The 22,858-nt window shown below is 34.7% G+C and overlaps 2 protein-coding genes and 1 pseudogene across 5 annotated transcripts; 2 read left to right on the top strand and 1 right to left on the bottom strand.

Moving 5' to 3' along the window:
- The first annotated feature begins 12,439 nt into the window (after positions 1–12,439).
- Positions 12,440–15,781, top strand: LOC142555718 (protein NSP-INTERACTING KINASE 2-like). Its single transcript, XM_075666777.1, has 4 exons — positions 12,440–13,106; positions 13,467–13,727; positions 13,836–14,681; positions 15,052–15,781. The coding sequence occupies exons 1-4, from the start codon at positions 12,656–12,658 to the stop codon at positions 15,552–15,554; spliced, it is 2,061 nt and encodes a 686-aa protein (XP_075522892.1). The 5' UTR covers positions 12,440–12,655; the 3' UTR covers positions 15,555–15,781.
- Positions 15,782–17,810: 2,029 nt separating this feature from the next.
- LOC142555716 (THO complex subunit 7A-like) lies at positions 17,811–20,532 on the top strand. Of its 4 annotated transcripts, none has more exons than XM_075666776.1 (4): positions 17,811–17,926; positions 18,536–19,170; positions 19,882–20,035; positions 20,178–20,532. In XM_075666776.1, the coding sequence occupies exons 2-3, from the start codon at positions 18,580–18,582 to the stop codon at positions 20,011–20,013; spliced, it is 723 nt and encodes a 240-aa protein (XP_075522891.1). In that variant the 5' UTR covers positions 17,811–17,926; positions 18,536–18,579; the 3' UTR covers positions 20,014–20,035; positions 20,178–20,532. The 4 variants fall into 4 exon arrangements, with proteins under 4 accessions (XP_075522891.1, XP_075522889.1, XP_075522888.1 ...); XM_075666774.1 differs by having other exon boundaries at positions 20,131–20,532; XM_075666773.1 differs by having other exon boundaries at positions 19,882–20,532.
- Positions 20,533–21,225: 693 nt separating this feature from the next.
- Positions 21,226–22,670, bottom strand: LOC142504468 (chloroplast envelope quinone oxidoreductase homolog; annotated as a pseudogene).
- Positions 22,671–22,858: the final 188 nt, after the last annotated feature.

Here is a 22,858-nt window from a genome sequence, read left to right as displayed (position 1 = left end):
AATTATTTTATTTAATTTATGCTTAAAATTATATGTGTGTGGCTGCTACTGGTCACATTAATGACGCCCCCCCATTTGATTCAACTACCATTAGCACGTGCATTTCAGTTTGTTGTCGAAACAAACTTGAATGGGTCCTCATTATTTAATAAATTTTAGTTTGACCCTTTCATCCACCAAACCCAGAAAATCGACGACTAATACAAATACACACGGTGGGAAAACCGGCTCAATTGTTTCTAAAAGTTCCCTTTTTTATTTATATTATTACATATATGTACTTTGCTTCAAATCAAATATTCAAAATATATTTATTAATCTACCATCAAAATTTTAGTTTTCAATTTCTTCGATTTCCAAATATTTTATAATTTAGTTTATACTATAACTCAATAAATTGGTAGCCGACATGATTAGATCGGAGATCCACCGGCCGGTTTTCGAAATTTTATCTCGGTTTTCGAAATTTTATATCTTTTCCTAAATCTCGACTAACAAAACTCAATCAAATACAAGCAAAGATTTACGATTGGAATAAGAAACTCAACACGTACAGGTCGAGGTAGAGAACCAGACATGTAACTAATGGGACAGTAGCCTGAATATTCCGTGGTTGCCTTTCAATCGTTATCTAATTCAATTCTAATTAATCTCTCTCAATCAAGTTGCGAAGCCAGTGGTGGAGCCTTCAATCAATTCGGGGACACGCTTCGGAATATAGGTGGGAGCTGGGACGACACAGACAGGTGGTGGAGCAACTTGCTTGTGGCGGTTTACTCTCTTTTTAAAAAAAAAATTTATATGGAACAGTATGTTTTTGAGAACTATCCAAATTTTATCACATTTGATTTCCTAAAAAAAGTTTATAATATTTGAGATTCGACAGTCATTGATGTATCATATCGTTTTAAAGTTAATAAATATTCTAAAGTATATATAAACAAATTTGAGTTCTAAATGTTGCTATCATCAAAAAACATACCCACCTTGTACTCACATGCTTCCGAAAACTTTAATCTATCTAAAAATTGTTTAGAGAAAACTATCGAAAAAAGTTCCCAAAAAAATCTCCAAAATACCCTTCGCATACGTAAGTTCCCTTTTTTTTTTCTTCTGAAATTTGTTTGAAATTATTTGGTTAGGTGGAGAAATCTCCTTAAGCTAGCTAGATTTTACAAGAAGAAAATTCGTAAGGCATAATTTGGTACATAGGATAAGGGAGAGATTGATAAATAATCCTTCTCATCTCATATTTGGTACCTTTTTAGAAAGCCCGTGATATTCTTGATAAATAATTTTTTAAAATGATAAAATGTCCCTTCTATTAGGTGTGATAATTTTAATTTAATGATAAAATACACTACAAATGACTTAATTGCCCTCAATTTATAAATGATTTTTATAAATTTATGCTAGTAGGTAGAATTTAAAATCAAATAAATATTTTTATTTATTTTTATATATTATGTAATATGATAATTATATAAATGAATTCGAGATAATTATATAAATAATTTTTATAAATATCAATAAAATTATTAATATCACTCGATTAACCTTAAAAATTGATATTTGACTTGACTCACAAAATCAATGGCTCAATTATCATATTATATAATATATTAAATTAGGTAAAAATAAATAAATCATGCTAGCACTATCGACGCATGAACAAATAAAAAATATGAACTCAAGCAACAGCTTTGAAATTATAAAATTTATTATGATAATGTTAATTTTGTCATTACAATCTTATATATAAATTTAATCACTTTTATTAAAATCATATCAAATATTAAATATAATATCCTACATCTTATTTATCATTAACTTATCCTTATATTATATATCACATGTTTATCCTATTATGTGTACCAAACTATGCCTAAATGTTTTTCATTAGATTGATATGTATGTTACTTAATTAGCATGACTTTTTAGTTATGTATTTTATTAATATTTGATTTTTATCTAATAACTCAGATTTTTTTGGATAAAACCCACTATCCTTATCGAATATTATTTGTTTGACACTGGTGTTTTCTTACGTAACTCCGATATTGAGAATAAACTTACATTACATATATTAAAACAAATATTAACAACAAAAAAAAAAAAACTAAAGGAAAACGAGACTTAATGTTTCAAAATGGAGGAAAAAAAATTTCACTTTTCTTTATTTTCTCGTAGATAAAATTTAATGTGTATAATATTTGTTTTATTCTCGCAATATGAATCATGTAGAAGAGTATCAATGTCAAATAAATAATATTTGATAGATCTAGTTGCTTCGAGGTAAAAAAAGACCCCAAAAAAATTTATTTGATGAAAACTAAACATCGAAAATTATATGATTAAAATAAAATAAAAAAAACCCAACCTATATGACTGAAATGGTAGCTTTCCCAAAAGTCGATATGACTTTTAAAACTGGTTATTTTTAAGTAGAAGTTTAATTGTTTTTAAATTAGGAAATTATATTAAATGAGTTTGATGTTTTCAAGACTTTCGATAAATAAAAATATAGAAAACCCATATTTCTTGTCTTTAAAAATTTGTATTCATGTTTCATAAAATAATGATTTCAAACTATTATAAACTTAATTAGGTTTTTTTTATTATCTCATATATATATATATATATATATATATATATATATATATAATCCATGGGTATAAATATATCCATGGGTATAAATATTGAGATTTCATAGTCATGAGAGTAGCACTGTCATGAATTATTACTTATTTTTAAAAAGTACACAATTCATCGGTATCAATATCGAGATTTCGTAGTCTTGACTCTTGACAATATACACTATCATTAATTATTAATTGTTATTAAATAGTATATATATATAGGAAAATAAATCTGAATCATATGGCATTAATTATATGGAGGTAGTTGGTAAATAGAGTGAGCTCAAGTCAATTAATGAAAATCTAAAAGGCAAATTAAGTTTTAAGACCCCAAATAAATTGAAATGTAAATTTAATTTCGAACATTGACTAAAGTTTTATATCTGATTTTTATATTTCGAGCTAATTTTTAAAAAAAATCTAGGGTCAGGGCTAAATTTTGTTTTCGTACATATTCCTGATTTCAGTATCATATTATACAGATTATTTTATTTTATTTTTAGATTGTCATGCATATTATTTTTCACTTGGCGTCATGTGTGAGTGTTGGGTCCAATTATTTGTTCTTTAATATTAATTTCAGTGATTCGTACAGCCAAGATTCCAATCGATAATAGGGTGCCGAATGAGAATTGCCTGCTCAAATACATTCCTTTTGTAGGCAATAAGTTGACTCATACTTTTGATGAGATTGATACGGTGGAGGAATCTTTGGGTTTTTGCTTGGTTGGTTGTGTGGTTGGAAGAAAATTGAATGGATATGCGGTTAAGGAGGTGATCTGACAATGGGCAAGAATGTTAAGTTCTCTATTCATGCGAGTGGTTGGATTACCTTCTTCTTCGCGTGTGATGATGATCGTCAAGTAGTGTTGAAGGGGGGGCCGTATCTCATCTTTGGTCGATACCTTTATCTTAAAGAGATGCCACGGTATTTTTTGTATCGGGTTGAGGATATGCTATCTCTTCCGACTTGGGTGCAAGTCCGTGGCCTTCCGGCCGATTGTTGGACTAATCTTGCCCTTAGTCATATTGTTTCAATTGTTAGCCTATACACACCGATCAACTTACCCAATCGAAAGATAAGAAGGAATTTGCTCGTGTCTTTTTGGAGGTGGATTCTTCCAAACCCAAGATTCATGACTTCACTATCACCCTCCCCACGGGTGTCAAGGTAACACTTAATTTCTTTTATGAGACGGATCCTAAGTTTTGTGTGGATTGCAATGTACTTGGTCACTCTTGGGATTATTGCTTGCATAACAAAGATCGGATTGTTGCGGATGATACTTTAGTGGAGGGCCGTGGAGTAGATGTCCATGAAGGGGGTGTTAGGGATGGTGCTCGTAGCCGGTCCCGTAATGCTCGACGTCGTTGGAATAGACGCCAAAACCGTGGGGGTTTGGGTGCTAGGGGGCGTGGCACTAGGGGTGGCCGTGGGTTTAATGTGGGTCGTGGAGATGGTGTGGAGATTGATGATGGTGTGGTGCCCCCCGATCTTGGGGTTGATGGGGGTGGCCGTGGAGATGGTGGGGACACTGATGTGGATTTTGTTGATGGTGTGGTGCCTCCCGATCTTGGGGTTGATGGGAGTGGAGGTGGCGACACTTTGGGTGTTGAGATCATTGATCCCATTGTGGAGTAAGATAGATTTGTGGTCACACCTAGTGATGGTGGTGACAAATTTGTTGTGGAGGTGTTTGTGGATGAGTGTGATGATGATGGCTTTGAGGATGTTACTAACAAACGTACCAAAAAAGCTATCCGTTACCTCAAGCGTTTGGAGAAGCAGTGCAATTCGGGGAGTTCAAGCTCTAATTCTACGGAGTTTATTGAATTGGACCCTCGAAGTTGGTTACCTAAGTTGAATGCGAAATCGATATTGATGACTAGAGCTCAAGCGGAGGCTCGGCGGCTTAGGGCCGCCTCTCGCCCCTTATGAAGATTGCTTGTTGGAATGTGAGGGGTTTTAACAAGCCCCTCAAACAACGGAATGCTCAAGGGTTGATTAAAAAGCATAACTTGAGTATTCTTGGTTTACTTGAAGTCAAAGTAAAGGCACATTTGGTGGATCGCATGATGGCTACGAATTTCCCGGGTATGTCTTTTATTCACAATTTCTTGTTAAGTGATAAGAGCCGTATCTTGCTTACGTGGAACAGTAGTGTTGTCAATGTTGATCTCTTGGAAATGACAGATCAAGTGATTCATGTGAATGTTGTTTGCTTGCATTCTCATAGAGTCTTTGTTATCTCATTTGTTTATGGTTTGAATTCGGTGGTGGAGAGGAGGCCATTGTGGGATTTTTTGATGGGTCGTGGTGATAGTGTGGTCTTATCGTGGATGGTATTGGGTGATTTCAACCGTGTTCGATTCCCGCATGAGAAAATGGGTGGTCTTCCGATTAAGCCCCGTGATATTGTTGACCTGGGACGTTGTATCTCACACCTTGAGCTATCGGATGTGAACCATGTGGGTTGTTTCTTTACTTGGTCTACTTTGGCGATTTCTTCTAAACTTGATCGGGTAATGGTTAACCACCACTGGACACAATCGAATCTTGAGTGTTTGTGGACTTCTTGGCTCCGGGGTGTTTCTCTGACCATGCTTGTAGTGTTGTAAGCATTTTTCGTGATAGTGTTCGTCGTGCCACTCCTTTCAAATTCTTTAATATGTGGACTATACATCCAGACTACCACAGTCTTGTGGGTGATAATTGGTTCTATGGGGGTGGGGGCACGGCACAGTTTGTACTAAAAAAGAAATTGATGCGCATGAAGCGAGTTCTCAAACAACTTAATGGTGAGCATTTTAGTCATATTTCGAGCCGTGCAAAGCGGGCGAATGATGAGCTTATTGATGCTCAAAATCGGGCACTTTGTGATGGCTTTGTGGAGGATGGTATTGTGGAGTTGAGGAAAAGAGCAGAGTTTCTTCTTGAGGCGGAGAGATCATTTCTGTCCCAAAAAGCGAAGTGTGAGTACTTGAAATACGGTGATAGAATGTTCCAAATTCTTTCATGGTATGATCAAGCGTAACATCAAGAGGAATAAGGTTGTGGCTTTGACTCTTGGTGATGGTACTGTCTCGTTGGATCAGGATGTGATTGCAGAGGAGTTTCTAGACTTCTACCGCAACCTCTTAGGTGTTGGCATGGAGAGGACTGACATTGATGCGAATGTGGTCTCTCTTGGACCGTTGGTGGGTGACGATTGTGTGGATGGGTTGACTGCGCAGGTGCATAGGGAGGAGATCCGTACTGCTTTGTTTGGTATTGATGATGACAAAGCTCCGGGTCCGGATGGTTTTGGTTCTGCTTTCTTCCAAAAAATCGTGGGATATTGTGGGTGATGATGTGGTTTCAGCTGTGGGAGAGTTCTTTCGGTCTGGTAGAATGTTGTAGCAGTGGAATCATGCTTCCATTGCTCTTGTTCCTAAATCTGACCATGCTACTACAGTCACTGACTTCAGTCCGATATCTTGTTGCACAATATTTTACAAGATTATTGCCAAGATCTTCGCAAACAGATTGTGGACAGTGATTTCTCCGCTTATCAGTCAGGCTCGGGGTGCATTTGTCCCAGGTAGATCTATTGTTGAGAACATCCACTTGGCTCAGGAGATGCTGAAACATTATGCTAGGAAGCGCACTTCTCCTAGATGCATTACGAAGATTGATTTGCAGAAAGCCTATGACACAGTCCACTGGGAGTTCCTTCGTGATGCCCTTCGGCTCTTGAACTTCCCTCCCATGTTTATTTCATGGATCATGGAGTGTGTTTGTACTACATCATTCTCTATCTCCTTTAACGGCCAACTTCATGGGTTCTTTAAAGGTGCTAGAGGATTGAGGCAGGGGGACCCTTTATCCCCTTTTCTATTTGTCATTTGTATGGAGATTCTTTCCAGGTCTCTTCTTTGGGCTTCTCGGTCGCCGGATTTCAATTTCCACCCCAGGTGCGCTCTCTTGCATATTACTCATCTGGTTTATGCTGATGACTTATTGATTCTGTCTCGGGGTGATGTGATGAGTGTGAGGATTTTGTTGGAGCGTGTGAATAGTTTTGGGAGGATGGCTGGCTTGAGAGCCAATGTGTTGAAATCTAATATCTATATGGCGGGAGTTAAAGAACCTGATAGGAGTGAGATATTGAGGATGTGTGGCTTTCGTCAGGGTTCTTTCCCTTTTCGTTACTTGGGTATTCCTTTGGCTGCGGCGAGGTTGAGGGAGTCAGATTATGGTGTCTTGGTCAATGCTATCTCCAGAAAGATCACAGCGTGGCCTAGACACACTCTTTCCTATACGGGGAAGTTGGAGTTGATTCGTTCGGAGGTCCAAGGTGTGGAGTGCTATTGGCTTTCGGTCTTGCCTATCACATGTGGGGTGATTGACAAGATTAATTCGGTTTGTAGGAACTTTATGTGGACGAGCAAGCATCCTCCTATTGCATGGAGTAAAATTTGCTCGCCGATTGAGGATGGGGGTTTGGGTATTCGAGATCTTCGAGCTTGGAACAAGGCGCTTCTCACTAAGACCCTGTGGAATATTCACATTAAGAAGGATACATTGTGGGTTCGGTGGGTGCATCATTATTACTGGAATGATGTCATGGATTGGAGGTGGAGGAAGGATGATACTGTTCTCATTAAGAAGCTCGTGGAGATCCGTGATGAGCTTTTGGCTCGTGAGGGGAGTTGGGATGTGGTGGTGGCTAGATTGTCGATTTGGTTTGGTACGACGAGGGGTTTGTTGGAAGCCTATAGGAGTTTCTTACCAGGGGCAAGTAGATGGCCATGGAAACCATTTTTATGGAGACCACACATCTTACATAAACACCGTTTCGCCCTTTGGATTTTTTCTCATGGGAAGCGCTTGACAAAGGACAGACAGCCCTATATCCTAGACAAGTCTTGTGGTCTTTGTGGTAGTGTAAATGAAACTGCACAGCATGTTTTCTTTGAGTGTACAGCTTCTACACAGCTTTGGGTTAGATTGTGGTAGTGGTTGGAAATTCAGTGTATGGCGCGTTCTATGACAGGTTTACTTCGTCTTCTCCGCAGGAGATTCAGAGGTACTACCATGCGTGCACGAAGGTGCCACTCGGGGATAGCTGCATTAGTTTATCACATTTGGAGTGCTCGTAACAGGGCACTTTTTGACGGTGAGAGGCCGGATGTGGAAGCTATCTTTCGGAAGATTTTGATTCATGTTCATCTAACACTGGCTGCTGGATGATGTTCATATTTTGTCTCCCAGTATTTGGATTTCATTCTTGGGATGTATCTATTTTTTGATATAATCATTTTCTTCGATTATGGTTTTTGAACACTGATTATGTGATCCCTGGGTATGCCCAGTGTATTTTGTATTCTCTTTATTTACCATCATCTATGATATGTGTTCATATCAAAAAAAAAAAAAAATGTCACGCAACTATTGGATCTTGTGGCCACGTCATATGTTGTTTTAGGGTGACATCTTGTCTTAAGAATCCAATAAATAAGGGTAAGCAAGAGTTATAGCGGTACACCAACTTATATTTTATATGATAAATTACAAAATATTTTTTAATCTAATTAGATTTTTTTTCTTTATTAGCCTTGACAATAAAAATATGATTTGTCAATCTATTAATGTACATCTAACATTATTCAAAGGTTTTTTTTTTCTTCTGAAGTATTAAGTATATATATAAATATAATTTAATTTGAAGTATAACAAATTCCCATGTCGACGGGCTGGAATCCGGATGAACCTATTTGGTTTAAAAGCCTCGTGGTCATGTCATCTAATTGGGCTTCACGGTGGTGGAAACTTGACAATTTCGATTATTGATAGCAGCTTACAAATCCAAAAACTTATAATCAATATGTAACATATCATAAAATTTGTAAACAAAATTAAGAATCCAATTTTCAGTAACTCTTGTCAATCATTACGACGCAAACCGTAGGTCTCATATTGAATGTATAGTTAGTTCCCGACGTAGATGGTAGTATATCAAATCTCTTCCAAGGCCGTTCTGGTCATGTCTTGGCAACTAGGTTTTGTACGTTCGAACTCGATCGATAACTAATCGTCTCAGATTTGAATACTCTTTTACATATGATTAAATAAAATAAAGTATCTCCTATAGCATAGAATGAAAACTTGGCAATAGGTAGATAGCATAGAATGAGGACGACAGTGAATTGGATTATTGCGGTAGAATGAGGGAAATAGCAATATCCCACTGAGATTCAATTTGTCCAACACCGTAAAAAAAAAAAAAAAAAAAACGACTTTTATGAGCAAAAGTTGAATCCAAGAGTTGTGTTTTTGTCCGTGACTTTTTTCCTGTAATAATCATTATTGTTCGATGGCCCAAAAAAAGAAAATTTTAAAAATAAAGTAATACTTAATGGCATCGTCCTGATGAAAATTTTAATAAAAGAAACTAGTCTATCTATCAACTACATATCTCATAATTACTAAATTACACCGGTGCATGGTCTAAACATCGTTTCAATGTTTAAATTTTCCTACATAACGCACATATTTACTTTAAACAATTTTGTACGAAATACATATAATTATGATTTAAAAAATTGTTTATTTAAAAATAATATAGGAACCAAACCGACGTCTTCTCGTTTGGAAATGGTCGCGCTAGCCCCGAATGTGAAGTGAATTAAACATTCATTTAATATCGCATTGATAGAGCCTGTCAGCAGTTTGGGGAGAAACAAATTAATCCGTAAATTATTCATGTGGAGAAAGAAACCAAATATATAACATAAAGTCAACTATCAGGTCTTTGAATAATTTCGATCTCGTAGATGGAATTTATTTATATTCGTTTAGAACCCTCAAATTGAAGTAAGGGTTTCTTGTTAAAAAAAAAAAATGTAAAGTGAGTAAGGTTTAATTAAATAATTAGTTTTCCTCTTTAGACAATTAATTGCTTAATCAGCATGGAAAGGCCGGCACTAATAATGGTAATCTTAGTTTTTATTTTATTTTCCAGTACGCCGCTATTATATCTAAATAAAAAATAAATATTTGAATTTTAAAAATTTAGAATGGTATGCAACCCCATCAAAATATAAGTGGGTCGATTTTGATTTGAATTTGAATTTGAATTTGAATTTGAATTTGAATAATGTTTCAATTGGCCCTACGCACCCACCACATTTATGTATTTTTAATATTAATATAATATAACGCTCGTATAATATTGGTCAAGTTTTTTTTTTTTTTTTTATTTACTTTCTTTTATGATCAAGTTGAAGGCTTACGATGGCCGATTGGGGGATTTTTTTGTGAAATAAATCCAAATTAAAAATATTGTTTCAGAATGACAACAGTTAGTCATCCATTTAATACGACAATAATCCTGTTCTGCCACATAATAAACAACCAATTCATTAATTTTCAAATGGTTTGTTGGTTAATTAAATACTTTCGTTATTTCATATTATTTTTCTTGTCCTTTTTTTGTCATCTCTCCTCGTGACTCTCTATTTTCTTTTTCATCATTTGCTGTTTTATTTCTTCATTTTTTAACCACTTATTATACTTAATTATAATAATCACCGATCTTCCAACATAGACAATTAGTGCACTATTTTTTGTTCACTTTATTACACTTCATTTTCTTATTTTCTAGTTTTTTTTTTTGTTTTCTTATTTATTATGTGCTCTTCTCTTATGCATGCTTATTCGTGCAAGTGATAGAACTAGCGATGATACAATTCATTTATTATTATAAATAGCTAGTGTAATCAAACATACAATTATTTGGTAACCTAAAATTAAAAATTATATATATTAGAAATCATTCTAATATACTAATTTCAAGTTACTACTTATTTTGTCACTAAAAATTACACGATCTCGTTAAGTGTATCATTTTAACACAGTATTAAATTCACACAATTAATTAATTATAATTGTTGAATTTGATCACGATAGATTTTTAAAAATAACCTTTTATCATAATTCCTTTAAGAATAAATAAAAATCATCTATTTAAACTCAGAAGTTAAACTAATTAAGTATCGAGTTCTAAATTATTTATAAAGTGAAATTTATATTTATACTATCAATTTATTGAAGGAATAATACTATTGTTAACAAATCAATAAGTCCAACCAACCCTCGTTTTTAACTTTGGATTGTCTTCATAATTAATAGATTAGTGACCTGCTAAAAAAGCCAAATATACCAATGACAATTAAATAATCGATGTTTAAATTTAGCCTAATCGATATCTATCCCGGCTCCACCAAAGCATCTAATAATAATAATAACAACAATAATAATAAATAATCCTGCCCTATGAGCCAGCCTGGGTCAATAGAAGTGGGCTTTACCAGGGTCCTTCCTTCAAAAATCAACTATATTGTATAAATAGCATATAATTAATTTTTAAATTTTAGGTTTTTGAGTTAAGAATTTAATTTTTCTTGGCTCGATCGATTTTTCTAAGTTAATCAAAATATCTCACACCATATTTATGAATACTGTTAAGATGCTTGATTAAAATAGATTTTAGACTCCTCTAATTCCTAGCGCGCGATACCAATACATACAATTGAAATAAGTGTGGAGATTTGCACATATTATGACTTTGGAAGTCTATAGAGAATGTCTCTCGATACATATTAGTGAGGTTAAGCGTGTATGAGTAAAACCAATATAGAAATGAGTGACTTTCTGGAGAAATTCTTATGCATAAAGTTGTTTAATTTGCGTCACTTGATCTGGTTTGTTATGTTAGTCGTAAAAGATTTACGTCGAATATTAACGGGTAATACTATTTCAGCCAGGGATAGTATCGGCGGTTGGGAAATAGTAAGACTGATATCTAAGAAATATGAGACAACACCACAGATAACTAATGGGGCTAACAGCTCGACTCATTAGCACACCAAGTAGTGCATTATGCGTTGCCACAAGTATTAACTACAAGAAAATAAATTTGAAATTTGGCTAATAGTTATAGGGTTTGATCTAATGGTAAACGATCGATCCTAGCTCATATTTTATCATTTGCAAGCATATAAATTTATGTTGCGCACAATATTCTTTCTGAAAAGGCTAAATATATGTATACATATACTTACACTTTAATCAGCCCTATAAATCACAAGTTTTAAATATGCTAATTAATGTTTTATTGTAAAATCTGCAGCTTCAAATGAATGAAATTAATAGGTAAGCACACGTGGTTAGGACAAATTATGCGGCAAATAACTTTGAACTTACGATAACAGAGGAGGGTGATGATGCCAATATAAATAATTACGAGGGCGAAAACGTTGTTTATTAAGCTAAGTTTGATATACAATATAAATCTAAATTTTGTTAAATGTTTCGTGTTAACGTGATCAACATATTTAGGCTTTACAGTTTATCTTATATTCTACATATATGTAGTCTTTTGTCAATTAATTAAAAGTTTTAAAAAATCATTCGAAGCAAACTAGTGCATTTCGTACGTACTATGTTTTGCCACATTCTCAAACTATTTATACGTATTGTCATGGTTCTTCAAAATATTTTCTACTTTTAAATTTATTTTGAATTAAAACTTTTCGGCTCTTGTGGGACTGACATAACTATATAATATATTTAATCGTACTGTACAAATTTAATTTTTTCATTATTTCGAAATATATACATTATTTTAAATCATATTTATAATGTAACAGTACTTAATAATATTAAAAAAATGAAATTGAGACATTATGATATTGGAGGATTAAAAGCTTAAAGAAAACAAAGGTAAAGAAGAAAATGGACTGGGTTCCACGATTCCTAATATGCATGCATGTGTAAGTATATACGCTCCAAAGTCGTACACTCGGACAACCTTTTCCCACCCTTGTCGCCTAACTCACACCGTTCTGTCTTCTTTCTCCTCAACTCACAACACCACCATTTTCCAAATCCAAATTCCAACTTTTCCATTTCTGGACACCATGAAAAAACAGCCTTGAATCTAAGCAAGAAGTCCTCTGATTTCAACTAGAAAATGCAGACTCGCTCGTCAAGTTTTTCAAGTTTGAGTCCCCTAATTCTTTTCATTTTCACGTGTTTTTCCTCGAAATTTAATCCCATAAATGGAAACGCTGAGTTGAGAGCGTTGATGGAGATAAAGAACTCATTAGACCCAGAGAACAAGTACTTATCATCTTGGACCAGCGACGGCGATCCCTGCGCCGGCGCGTTTGAGGGAGTTGCATGTAACGAACACCGGAAGGTGGCAAATATTTCTCTGCAAGGAAAAGGGCTTGCTGGGAAACTGCCGCCGGCGGTGGCGGAGCTCAAATGTTTGTCGGGCCTGTACTTGCATTACAATTCTTTGACGGGGGAGATACCAAAGGAGATTGCTAATCTAACTGAGTTGACCGATCTCTATCTCAATGTTAATAATTTTTCTGGAACTATACCGACTGAAATTGGAGGCATGGCTAGTCTTCAAGGTTCGCGTACTTTTAAATATATAGTTATTCAAATACTCAAATTTTCTTTTATTTATTTTTCAGTAGAATCGGGGTACGCAAAGTTGAAATTTTATGATAGTTGGAAATCATTGATTTGATATGGAAAAGTTAAGTTTGAACTTCTACTAAAAATGTTTGAAAATGGACTCCTTTTTCTTTTCTTCTTTGCGTCTCTGTCTGTGAGAAGAACGGGTTTGTTGGTTCATATCTTTAGAAATCTTTTATTTAGGCACCGAATAATTTATTAACGGGATGCATGACAAATTGTCTTTTCAGAAAAATTAAACCCAAAAAATAATCATCATGTATATTCGACTCTAATGATTGTAAAATTTGCAGTGCTGCAGCTTTGTTGTAACCGGTTGATGGGGTTCATCCCTACAGAGATGGGATTCCTGAAAAAATTAAATGTTCTCGCACTGGAAAGAAACCAACTATTTGGGCAGATTCCTGCAAGCTTAGGGAATTCGGGAAGGCTAAAAAGAATATACTTGAATTCCAATAAGCTCTCAGGTCCAATTCCTGTTGGATTAGGCAATCTTCCTGAATTGGAGGTTCTTGATGTACAAAACAACACGCTTTCTGGATTTGTCCCTCTCTGTGAGTTGATCTTTCATGGATTTATGTTTATTTCGTCAAATTTATCTGATAAAATCTGATGTTGTTCTCTTTTGCCATTTCGATCTTTCTTTGATCCGGGCGATGAAGCTTTGAAGAGATTAGACGAAGGATTCCATTTTGATAACAATCCCGGTTTATGTGGTACGGCTTTTTCTTCATTGAGAGCTTGCAGTTCTTGGGACAATACGAACATTAATCAAATAGACCCCTTCACACCAGTTACAAATAAAACAACCTCGAAAAGCGTACCCGAATCAGCTGATATTCCCTTACCTTGTAATCACACACATTGCTCGAAATCATCCTCTAAGTCACGACAAATCGGCATTGTTTCTGGAGTTGTTGCATTAATTATCATCCTAATGCTAGTGGCATTTGTTTGGATAGTTTGGTATCGCCGTGGCAAACAGAAAGTTGGGGATAAATCAGATACTTATGATCATCGTATCATTATTAAACAGGGGACAGGTTTTTGCGAGAGAAACCCCTCTCCTTTCGTTTCTCTCGAGCCACAAGATTGTAATGGCATGTGCCATGAGTTTATGCAGGGGTATAAGTTTAATTTAGAAGAGGTCGAATCAGCTACTCAGCATTTCTCCGAGGTTAATGTATTGGGCAAAAGCAAGTTTTCGGCTGTTTATAGAGGGATTTTAAAAGATGGATCGGTAGTGGCGATTAAAAGTATTAGCAAAACAAGCTGCAAGACAGAGGAGAATGAATTCGTGAAAGGATTGAGCTTGTTGAATTCTTTGAAACATGAAAATCTGGTGAAACTTAAGGGGTTTTGTTGCTCGAAGGGCAGGGGTGAGTGTTTCTTGATATATGATTTTGTTCCGAATGGCAATTTGTCTCGCTACCTTGATTCTGAACATGGTCACAATGACATTCTTGATTGGCCTACAAGGGTTCAGATCATCAATGGAATTGCTAAAGGTTTGTTCGCTTTTATTATATTGATCGTGTTTATTGGTTAAATGTTCCTTAAGTACATGTTTCATTCTTCCATATATATAAAAAAAATAAATAAGGAGCATTTATTGTATATTTGTATCTCCTGACTGTATCTTAAGTAGTTGCCACAATTGGCTCATTTATAGTCCAGCAATTCCTAGGTCCACAACGAAGAATATCATTTAGCATCACTCTCTAGAAGCCTAACCTTGGACCCGATTGCATCTCTCAAATTTAAAAGTATATATATGTCAAAAAATCTATATTTAGTTTATCTTTTTTGTTTTGACGAGGAAACTATCTAGTTTATCTACTCTGTAACATCTCTCAAAAATTATCATTTCTTTTATAGGTATCGAATATCTGCACAGAAATGAAACTAACAAACCTCCCATCGTTCACCGAAATATATCGGTCGAAAAAGTTCTTATGGACCAACAGATGAATCCATTGATTCTTGATTCTGGTCTTCTAAAGCTTCTTGCTGATGATGTTGTTTACTCGGCCATCAAAGTTAGTGCCGCATTGGGTTACATGGCGCCAGAATACATCACCACGGGGCGATTCACAGAGAAAAGCGACGTTTATGCGTTTGGGGTTATCATCCTTCAAGTACTTAGCGGTAAACGGAAGCTATCAAGTTCTACCAGAATGGCAGCTGAATCTGGCAAATTTGAAGATTTTGTCGACTCCAATCTCAAGGGAGAGTTTTCGGAGACTGAGGCTGCTCAGTTGACGAAAATTGCATTGCACTGCACCAATGAGCTTCCTGAGAATAGACCAAGCATGGAATCGGTAACTCAAGAGTTGAGTGCTCAAAGATTCAACAAAATGACCCCCAACCATCCCTATTGATTTGATCTCTGAAACGCCTCGTAACTCGACAGCAGTGTTTACGAGCAATGAATTTCTGTGTACATCATGTGGGGAGAAGCACTCGAGAGGCGTATCGTAGATTTTTCCCTTGTAGCTTTTAAATTAACCGGCAAGATTGTAGATTAGTGCTGTTACTTGCTATGTTTATATCCAAGGCATAGTTTCATGAATAAAAATAACAAAACAAGAATTATTCTATGCTACATCTAAAATCTTTTATCTTCTACGATGTGATCATTGATATATATGTTAATTTTTATAAAAATGTGATAGATATATACGATTTATTAATGATACTGGAATCCAGAGAAAAACATGAAATCTTGGTTAATAGGTGTAGCCAAAGACTAGGGAGGGGTATGAACACATTGGGGTAATAAAAAAATGACCTTAACTTTTGCTTAAGAACATGTACCTTTAGAAATCAATATTGGGTCAAACATGTGCTTTTTTTCGTTGCTATTATTTCTTCTTCTAACATTCCATATTTACTCTTCCTTTCATTTCTTGCTATTTTCTTTTTCCCTCAATTATTAAAGAAGATAAGCATTTTAGATTTCATGCTTCGCCAACAATATCCATTCCTATCCATTTTGAAAACCCACAACAAAAGTTTCGACAAGGAAAATTAAATAAATAATAATTTAAAAAATTAGTTTAGATTGTTCGAATGCGAAAAATATAAAAATCGATAAAGGCCCGAATATTAATTAAGAATAAATAAATTGTGTTACAAATATATTGTTAATTCAAGTTTCAAAAAAATTATTAAGAAACTGAGAGCCATTGTAAGAGATTGAGTAAAATAATATCAATTTGACCAAATTCATGCTTTGAGATTATTTTTATTTGATGAGAGTATAAAATGTAAAATAAATCAAACAACTGCTCCACTAAAACGGGATAATATAGTATAAAATGTGATAAAAGTCATGTTTATGATTATTTACTATATTATAGTATACTTTCTTTAATGAAAAATTATAAAATATAAAGCTATTCTAAAAAAAACCAAAGAAGGATTGAGAGCGATTAAACGGAGACTAAATGAAATTATATAAAATGTGATCAAATTCATGTTTTAAGACTATTTACTATATTATGATACACTTTCATTGATGAGATACCATAGGATGTAAAAGTAGTGTAAAATAGACCACAAAACGATCGAGAGCAACTGAGAAGTCAGTAAAATAATATAAAATGTGATCAAATTCATGTTTTAAAAATATTTACTATATTATGATATATTTTTATTGATGAGAGAATGTAAAATGTAAAACTATTGTAAAATAAATTTAAAAATGATTGAGAGCGACCGATTGAAATAATATAAAATGTTATCAAATTCATATTTTAAGATTATTTATTATATTATAGTATTCTTTCATTTATGAAAGAACATAAAATGTAAAGATAATATAAAATAAACCGAAGAACAATTGAGTGGAATAATAAAATGAAATCAAATTCATATTTTAAGACCATTCATTATATCATGGCATACTTCCATCGACGAGAGTATAAAATGTAAAGCTAGTGTAAAACAAATCGAAGATTAAACAAACTACGACAGAGTGAAATAGTATAAAATGTGATCAAGTTCATGTTATAAAACTTTACTATATTATGATATACTTTCATGGATGAGAGAATATAAAATGTAAATCCGAGGCAAAATAAACCGAAAAATAACTACGAACAACTGAGTGTGATTGAACAACGATGGAGTGAAATAATATAAATTTTGACCAAATTTATTCTTAAGACTATTTAGTATATTATATTATACTTTCATTGATCGGAGATTATAAAATGTAAAATTATTGTAAAATCAACCGAATGATGACTGAAATGTGGTTGAGTGAAATATTGTAAAATGTGATCAAATTCATATTTAAGATATTTACCATATTATGGTGTGTTTTCATTAACCAGTGAATATAAAATGAAAAGAAAGTATAAAATTATTCGAAGGGCGACTGAGTTAAATTAAACAACAACAAAATGAAATAGGTTTCATATATAATATTACATATTTTAATAAGGGGGATAGATGAGATTTTAAGAGGGGATGCTATTATTTTAAATTGGAATTTGTGAATTTTCATTGACAGGGTAGTTTGAAAAACGACATTAGTCAAATAATTATTTTTATTAATGATTTTTTATACAGAAATAACCTTCGATAATATAAGAAATATAAAAACCAAACAAAATTGTAAAAATTCAGATAGTTAAATTCTCAAAATAAATTTTCAAACAAATGTGGTCGAGGTAAATAATCCCGTCCAGTGACCTAAATTTCCCCACATTCTACCTCTCTACCACCCTCAATCGCTTTGATTCTGGTATGCATTTTCTCTCTTCTTCCTCCGATTCTCTCCGCCCTCAAATTTCTTTTCCTGTATCTTATGCCATTTTATTTCTCTTCAATCTAAAAACCTAGGGTTAAATTTAAATTTGCGTTCTTTTTTTTACGTGACGACTCAGCTGTGATTTTCTTTTATTACACAAGTCTAGATTTTTTTCTTTCTCGTTTGCTCATAAGTATGAGGAATTTTATCATTTAGCTGGTGATTCAAGTATTAATGGACGTTTCAGATATGTCAGATTCAGTGTCATTTTGTTTGCGTTTTTGTTGTAGTTTGACTTGTGATGGAAAGTTGGATTGAGAAACCTCATTTAGTCTGAGTGATGTTCATGAATTAGAAAAACAATATACTACTGCACGTGAATTAGGAAAAAGTGATGTTGAACAAAGCAGTGAGATGATAGAAGAAGAATGTTCATAGGTAAATTAAGCTTGTCAGTCTCGGTGTTGAAAACGTACCAAAGAGGAGCTTTTTAGTGGTGAAATATCCTTGCGAATTCCCATAATTGCGAAATATAGCATTTTGAGTTACCTCACTAATTGTTCTCTTGTACTGTTTATTTTTGTGATAAAATGTGGTATGCAGGAGGCTTCTTTAACACGGCAGAGTCAAGAAATCAGAAGATATAAATGTTGAAAGGGAGGAAAGCCCCTGGCAGGGGAGAAACTGTGGCCGCACATTACGCTTTTGGCCCACTCGAAGATGATATAATTATAAAGCACAGGCTTCTGACCCGTACAACAACAACAAGAGGTGAACCTCCTTTGAAGAAACTGCAGAAGAAGTTCACGTCCTTTGTGCTGGAGGTAGAGAAAGAAGCTGATAACTATGGTGACTGTGAAAGGCTTTCCAAAGCTTTCCTGCAAGAGCTCAATACTTTTGAAATTCCGTTGCTTAAAAGTAGAGCAGTTATTGATGCAAACATCAGAGAGAAGGAGAACTTCAATGAGTTAAAAGACGAGATAAATAGACAGATTTTACAGGCGCGGGATGATATAGAAGACCTGAAGAGACAATTTGAAGAGAGCAAGATTGAGAGGCAGCACAAAGAGGAGTGTGAGGCAATTAGGAAATTGATTGCTATGCATCCACCCAGATCGAAAACACAGAAAATCATAACAGAACATGAGAAAGAGATAGCGATGTTGGAAGCAGAGAATACTGCAGGTTCAAGGACACTGGACCTTCGTAAAAAGCAATTTGGGCTTCTGTTGCACGTGGTTAGAATTTTATTCAACTTTTTCCTTGGTTGCTGTGTCTTTTATGATGTGAATAATGTCGGGGTGTTTGCATCCCAGAAAAGATGGTTATCTACGGGTTTCTGCTAGTCATTTGGTCTGGTTATGTTTTCCAAATCACATGAACACCTGGAACATCACTCGCTATTCACTAGAACCTGTCTTGGTTTTATTATTTATATTATTTGTGGTTATTAGGAATTAAAAAGGCATACTTTTAGTTTTGTCTGGACTGTCTATATTTTCTTCGTTGGGTTAAAACTACTTCGAAATTAGTGACAGAAAGATCGATTTTCTTAGATCCGGAAGTAACATCCATTTCAGTTCTTTATCTTTATCTCTTCATCTTGTATGTGTCAATATTATGCTGTATATCCTAATAAATGATGATATGTGATGACACTATCAGCTCTTATGAAAGATAGCCGTCTTGGCTGAAGATTTTTACTGTCACAAATTAAGAATTATACATGGTCCACAGGATTATAAAGCTTTCCTCATGATATTGCGTTAGCGTTTTCTCTTTCTCGTATAATAATACTTCCACTGCACTAATATAACATACGCATTGCTCTAGTTCATCACTGATCTTACTTGAACAGAAATGACAAAGGAACTTTGATAATTCTTGTACTCTTGCGGTGCAGAATTGGATTTCTGAAAATTATTGTTCCGTGTACCACTTGATTGCAGGTTGATGAATTACAGAACACCATAGTGGAAGAGCAGAGAAGCTTGATGGAGGAAATGAGAACAGCAATGGATGAGCATAGGACTGGTGCGGTGGATGCCACTGGTGGTACCGAAGCCATGGTTCTTGATTAGCTGTGGACGGCATCATAAATAGGTGACATAGCTTTCTTAGTTTACTACTGTCAGTACTGTTCGATAGGTACTTGCACGTTGTCCCTAATTGAGATTGCCGTTCTTATTGGTCTCCAGCAAGTTCTCTATTTACTAAAAGGGTTGAAAAATACAATTTTATCTAGAAGTAACGTGTGACCCGCTACTGATCATCATCTCCCAAGAACTAGCTACAAAATGGGAATCAGTTTGATGCCGAGAGAGGGGCAACAATTGGGGAAAACATTTAAAACTTTTAAAAGAGCTGGAATTGCAGTATTGTGCTAGGAACAGGAAGACAGACTTAAGGATTGAGGCCTGTGAAAGAGCAGTTTGTCTTCTATTTTAATCCGTGAAAGCTCTATCTCCAGTTCTTTGTTGTTCAAACGGTTCTGTAAGATTTGGCAAATTGAATGTTCCATTGACTTTCAACTTGAAAAATTATGAGTGTGTTTGGATTAATTTTGTTGAAATGATGGATTTCATAACCTGTTTAGTTTAGATGATTTGGACTAGGATGATTTTGATACTTCACTTAATTTTGATACTTCACTTAATTTATGATATTGTATCGGTAACCAAATTGAATTTTAAATACAATTAATTGTTATTTGAAAAACATATTTTAATTCTCTATTCATGTCAAATACGTCCGGCCATAGAAATACAATCTGAATAAATATTTTGACTATCTTATATAGCACAATCGAGGCCTTTCCACCAAGAACTTGTGATTTGATTGAAAAACCTTACAGCCGAGAGAAGAAAATGTAGCACATGGAGCACAAAACTTGTCGACCAAGGGTCTATGATTAATAGAAATACCAATTAAAAAGATTTGATTTAACTATTTTTAACAGAACCAGATGGTTCACAAGCTTATTGCTCAAGATATTTGATTGAACTTTTTGAAAATTTGATATGTTAAGCGTTCAAGTGAAAATACATTTTTAAGCCAGATAACATTTGAATATAAGAAAAATAACTTACGGATACAAACTCTACCAAGCTCACGATGCTTTCTCAAAATGATTTAATCTTTGTCTCTAGTTTCTGATAATATATTTGCTGCAGATTTACTTTATCAAAGCAAGTGTAGGAAAATCTTTAACACTAACATGAACATTCAACATGTTCCCTACAAAAAAATTAATGCTTATAAGTCATAAACACAAAACGAAAGAACATTCCCACTCACGGCTCTACTATGATCTTCCCAGTCGCACGGCCGTCCATGCTCTTAGCCCAGGCATCTTTACCTTCACTTAAATGATCTTTTGAGTCGGTAACCTTCTTCAACTTTCCTTCTTTCACCATCCTAGTAAGATTTTCCAAATCCTCTCCTTTCGGAACGAGATACATGGGCACCAATTTATTCTTGGAAAAGGTGAGTTTTTTCATTATAGAAGTCCAAATGGCACCAACCCCTGGTGTAATATCAACCACCTTCCCTGTTTCACTCAGATTCCGCCTGAAAACTGACCAAGGAAATGCTGGTGCACAATGAATAACCACTTTGTAGTTCTTCCCCGATGGGTTCTTCAGAGCAGCTCCTCACGGAGTACTATAATCAAGAACTTCGTCGGCTCCAAGACCCTTCACGCAGTTAAGATTCTGGGCACCACAAGTGGCTGTTGCATGTGCGTTTCCGAGATACTTGGGGAGGTCTAAGTTCTGTCAAATTTCCTTGGCTACACAGTACTCTGCCAACCCTCCTCCCATCTGTCACGTCACATTTACATTTTACAGCACCATTCAGACATAATAGCACAAATTTACAGTATATATACTGATATACTTCAATAATCATAGATATACCTCTAAAAACGTGTCATGTTCCTATATACTTGCATGCGTGTCTTAACTAAATCTATGAGTTCCTCTTATATCAAAATCAAAACTCGACCATAATTTCTGTAGATTAACACAATCAATCTGTACACCGAAGCTGATATCTTGGTTCCACCCAGTAATAGATGTGGTGGCCAGGTTTTTCATTGAAGAAGTTCTCAAAATGACTTCAGTATGGCCGAGAATGAAAACTTACTTTATCCCCAGGTTTGAAGTTTTTTGACTTCGTATCCAACTTCCACTACATCTCCAGCAACATCAGTACCTGTACATTTTCAAGAAATTTGAGGGAAATAGAACAAAAGATAAAAGTTAAGAGTTGCAGAGGACAACCTAATATTTCAGGGTTCACCCTTAATAATCTTAAAGGGAATAAAAGGAATTTTGGAAGACGTGCGAAGAAGGTGAAGCATGTCCTTTTGAATTTTCCAATCGATTGGATTAATGCTTGTGTCTTCTAACATTACTAGGACTTCGCCCTTGCTAGGAATAGGAATTGGGACTTCAACATGCTGCACCACAAAATAGTTCAATCTTTGTATTCTTAAATTGACTATGAACACTCGAATGTTATTTATTTGTTGATAAAATAAATTATTCTAATAAAGATGAATATTCTAATAAAGTTTTCCTTTAAAGCAGCAGCGCCACCGCCATTTGAATTAAACTCAAAGACTCATTTTTTTTCATATAAGAAATCTATGAATAAGTGGAGATTAAAGAAAGTTCGTCTTCACATCAACGCCATTACTGTGATCTTGAAGCGCTCGCATCAGCTTAACCGCCATTTGCCCAATTCACCAACTATATAATTCATTAATATTTTCTCTTAATATAATTATATAGATATGGGCGTTTGAGTATGGATACAAGAAAATGATCCACCATTAGCAGCATGGCTGAGAAACTTCAATGGCGATCGATCAAGAATGGTAACCAAAATAACCCTAATCAGCCACCGGCAGGAAAGGGAACG

The sequence above is a fragment of the Primulina tabacum genome, chromosome 9 (assembly GCF_025594145.1).
Source record: "Primulina tabacum isolate GXHZ01 chromosome 9, ASM2559414v2, whole genome shotgun sequence".
In the NCBI taxonomy this organism is placed as follows: domain Eukaryota; kingdom Viridiplantae; phylum Streptophyta; class Magnoliopsida; order Lamiales; family Gesneriaceae; genus Primulina; species Primulina tabacum.
Note: the sequence above shows the minus strand (reverse complement) of the source record. Positions and strands in the feature narration are given on the sequence as shown.

What these genes read in the sequence shown, in the direction of transcription:
- LOC142555718 (XM_075666777.1), top strand. Translation starts at nt 12,656, where the DNA reads ATGCAGACTCGCTCGTCAAGTTTTTCAAGTTTGAGTCCCCTAATTCTT. An exon ending in AGGCATGGCTAGTCTTCAAG is followed by an intron (nt 13,107 to 13,466) that starts GTTCGCGTACTT and finishes TAAAATTTGCAG; the next exon opens with TGCTGCAGCTTTGTTGTAAC. An exon ending in CATCAATGGAATTGCTAAAG is followed by an intron (nt 14,682 to 15,051) that starts GTTTGTTCGCTT and finishes TTTCTTTTATAG; the next exon opens with GTATCGAATATCTGCACAGA.
- LOC142555716 (XM_075666776.1), top strand. Translation starts at nt 18,580, where the DNA reads ATGTTGAAAGGGAGGAAAGCCCCTGGCAGGGGAGAAACTGTGGCCGCA. An exon ending in TTGGGCTTCTGTTGCACGTG is followed by an intron (nt 19,171 to 19,881) that starts GTTAGAATTTTA and finishes ACTTGATTGCAG; the next exon opens with GTTGATGAATTACAGAACAC.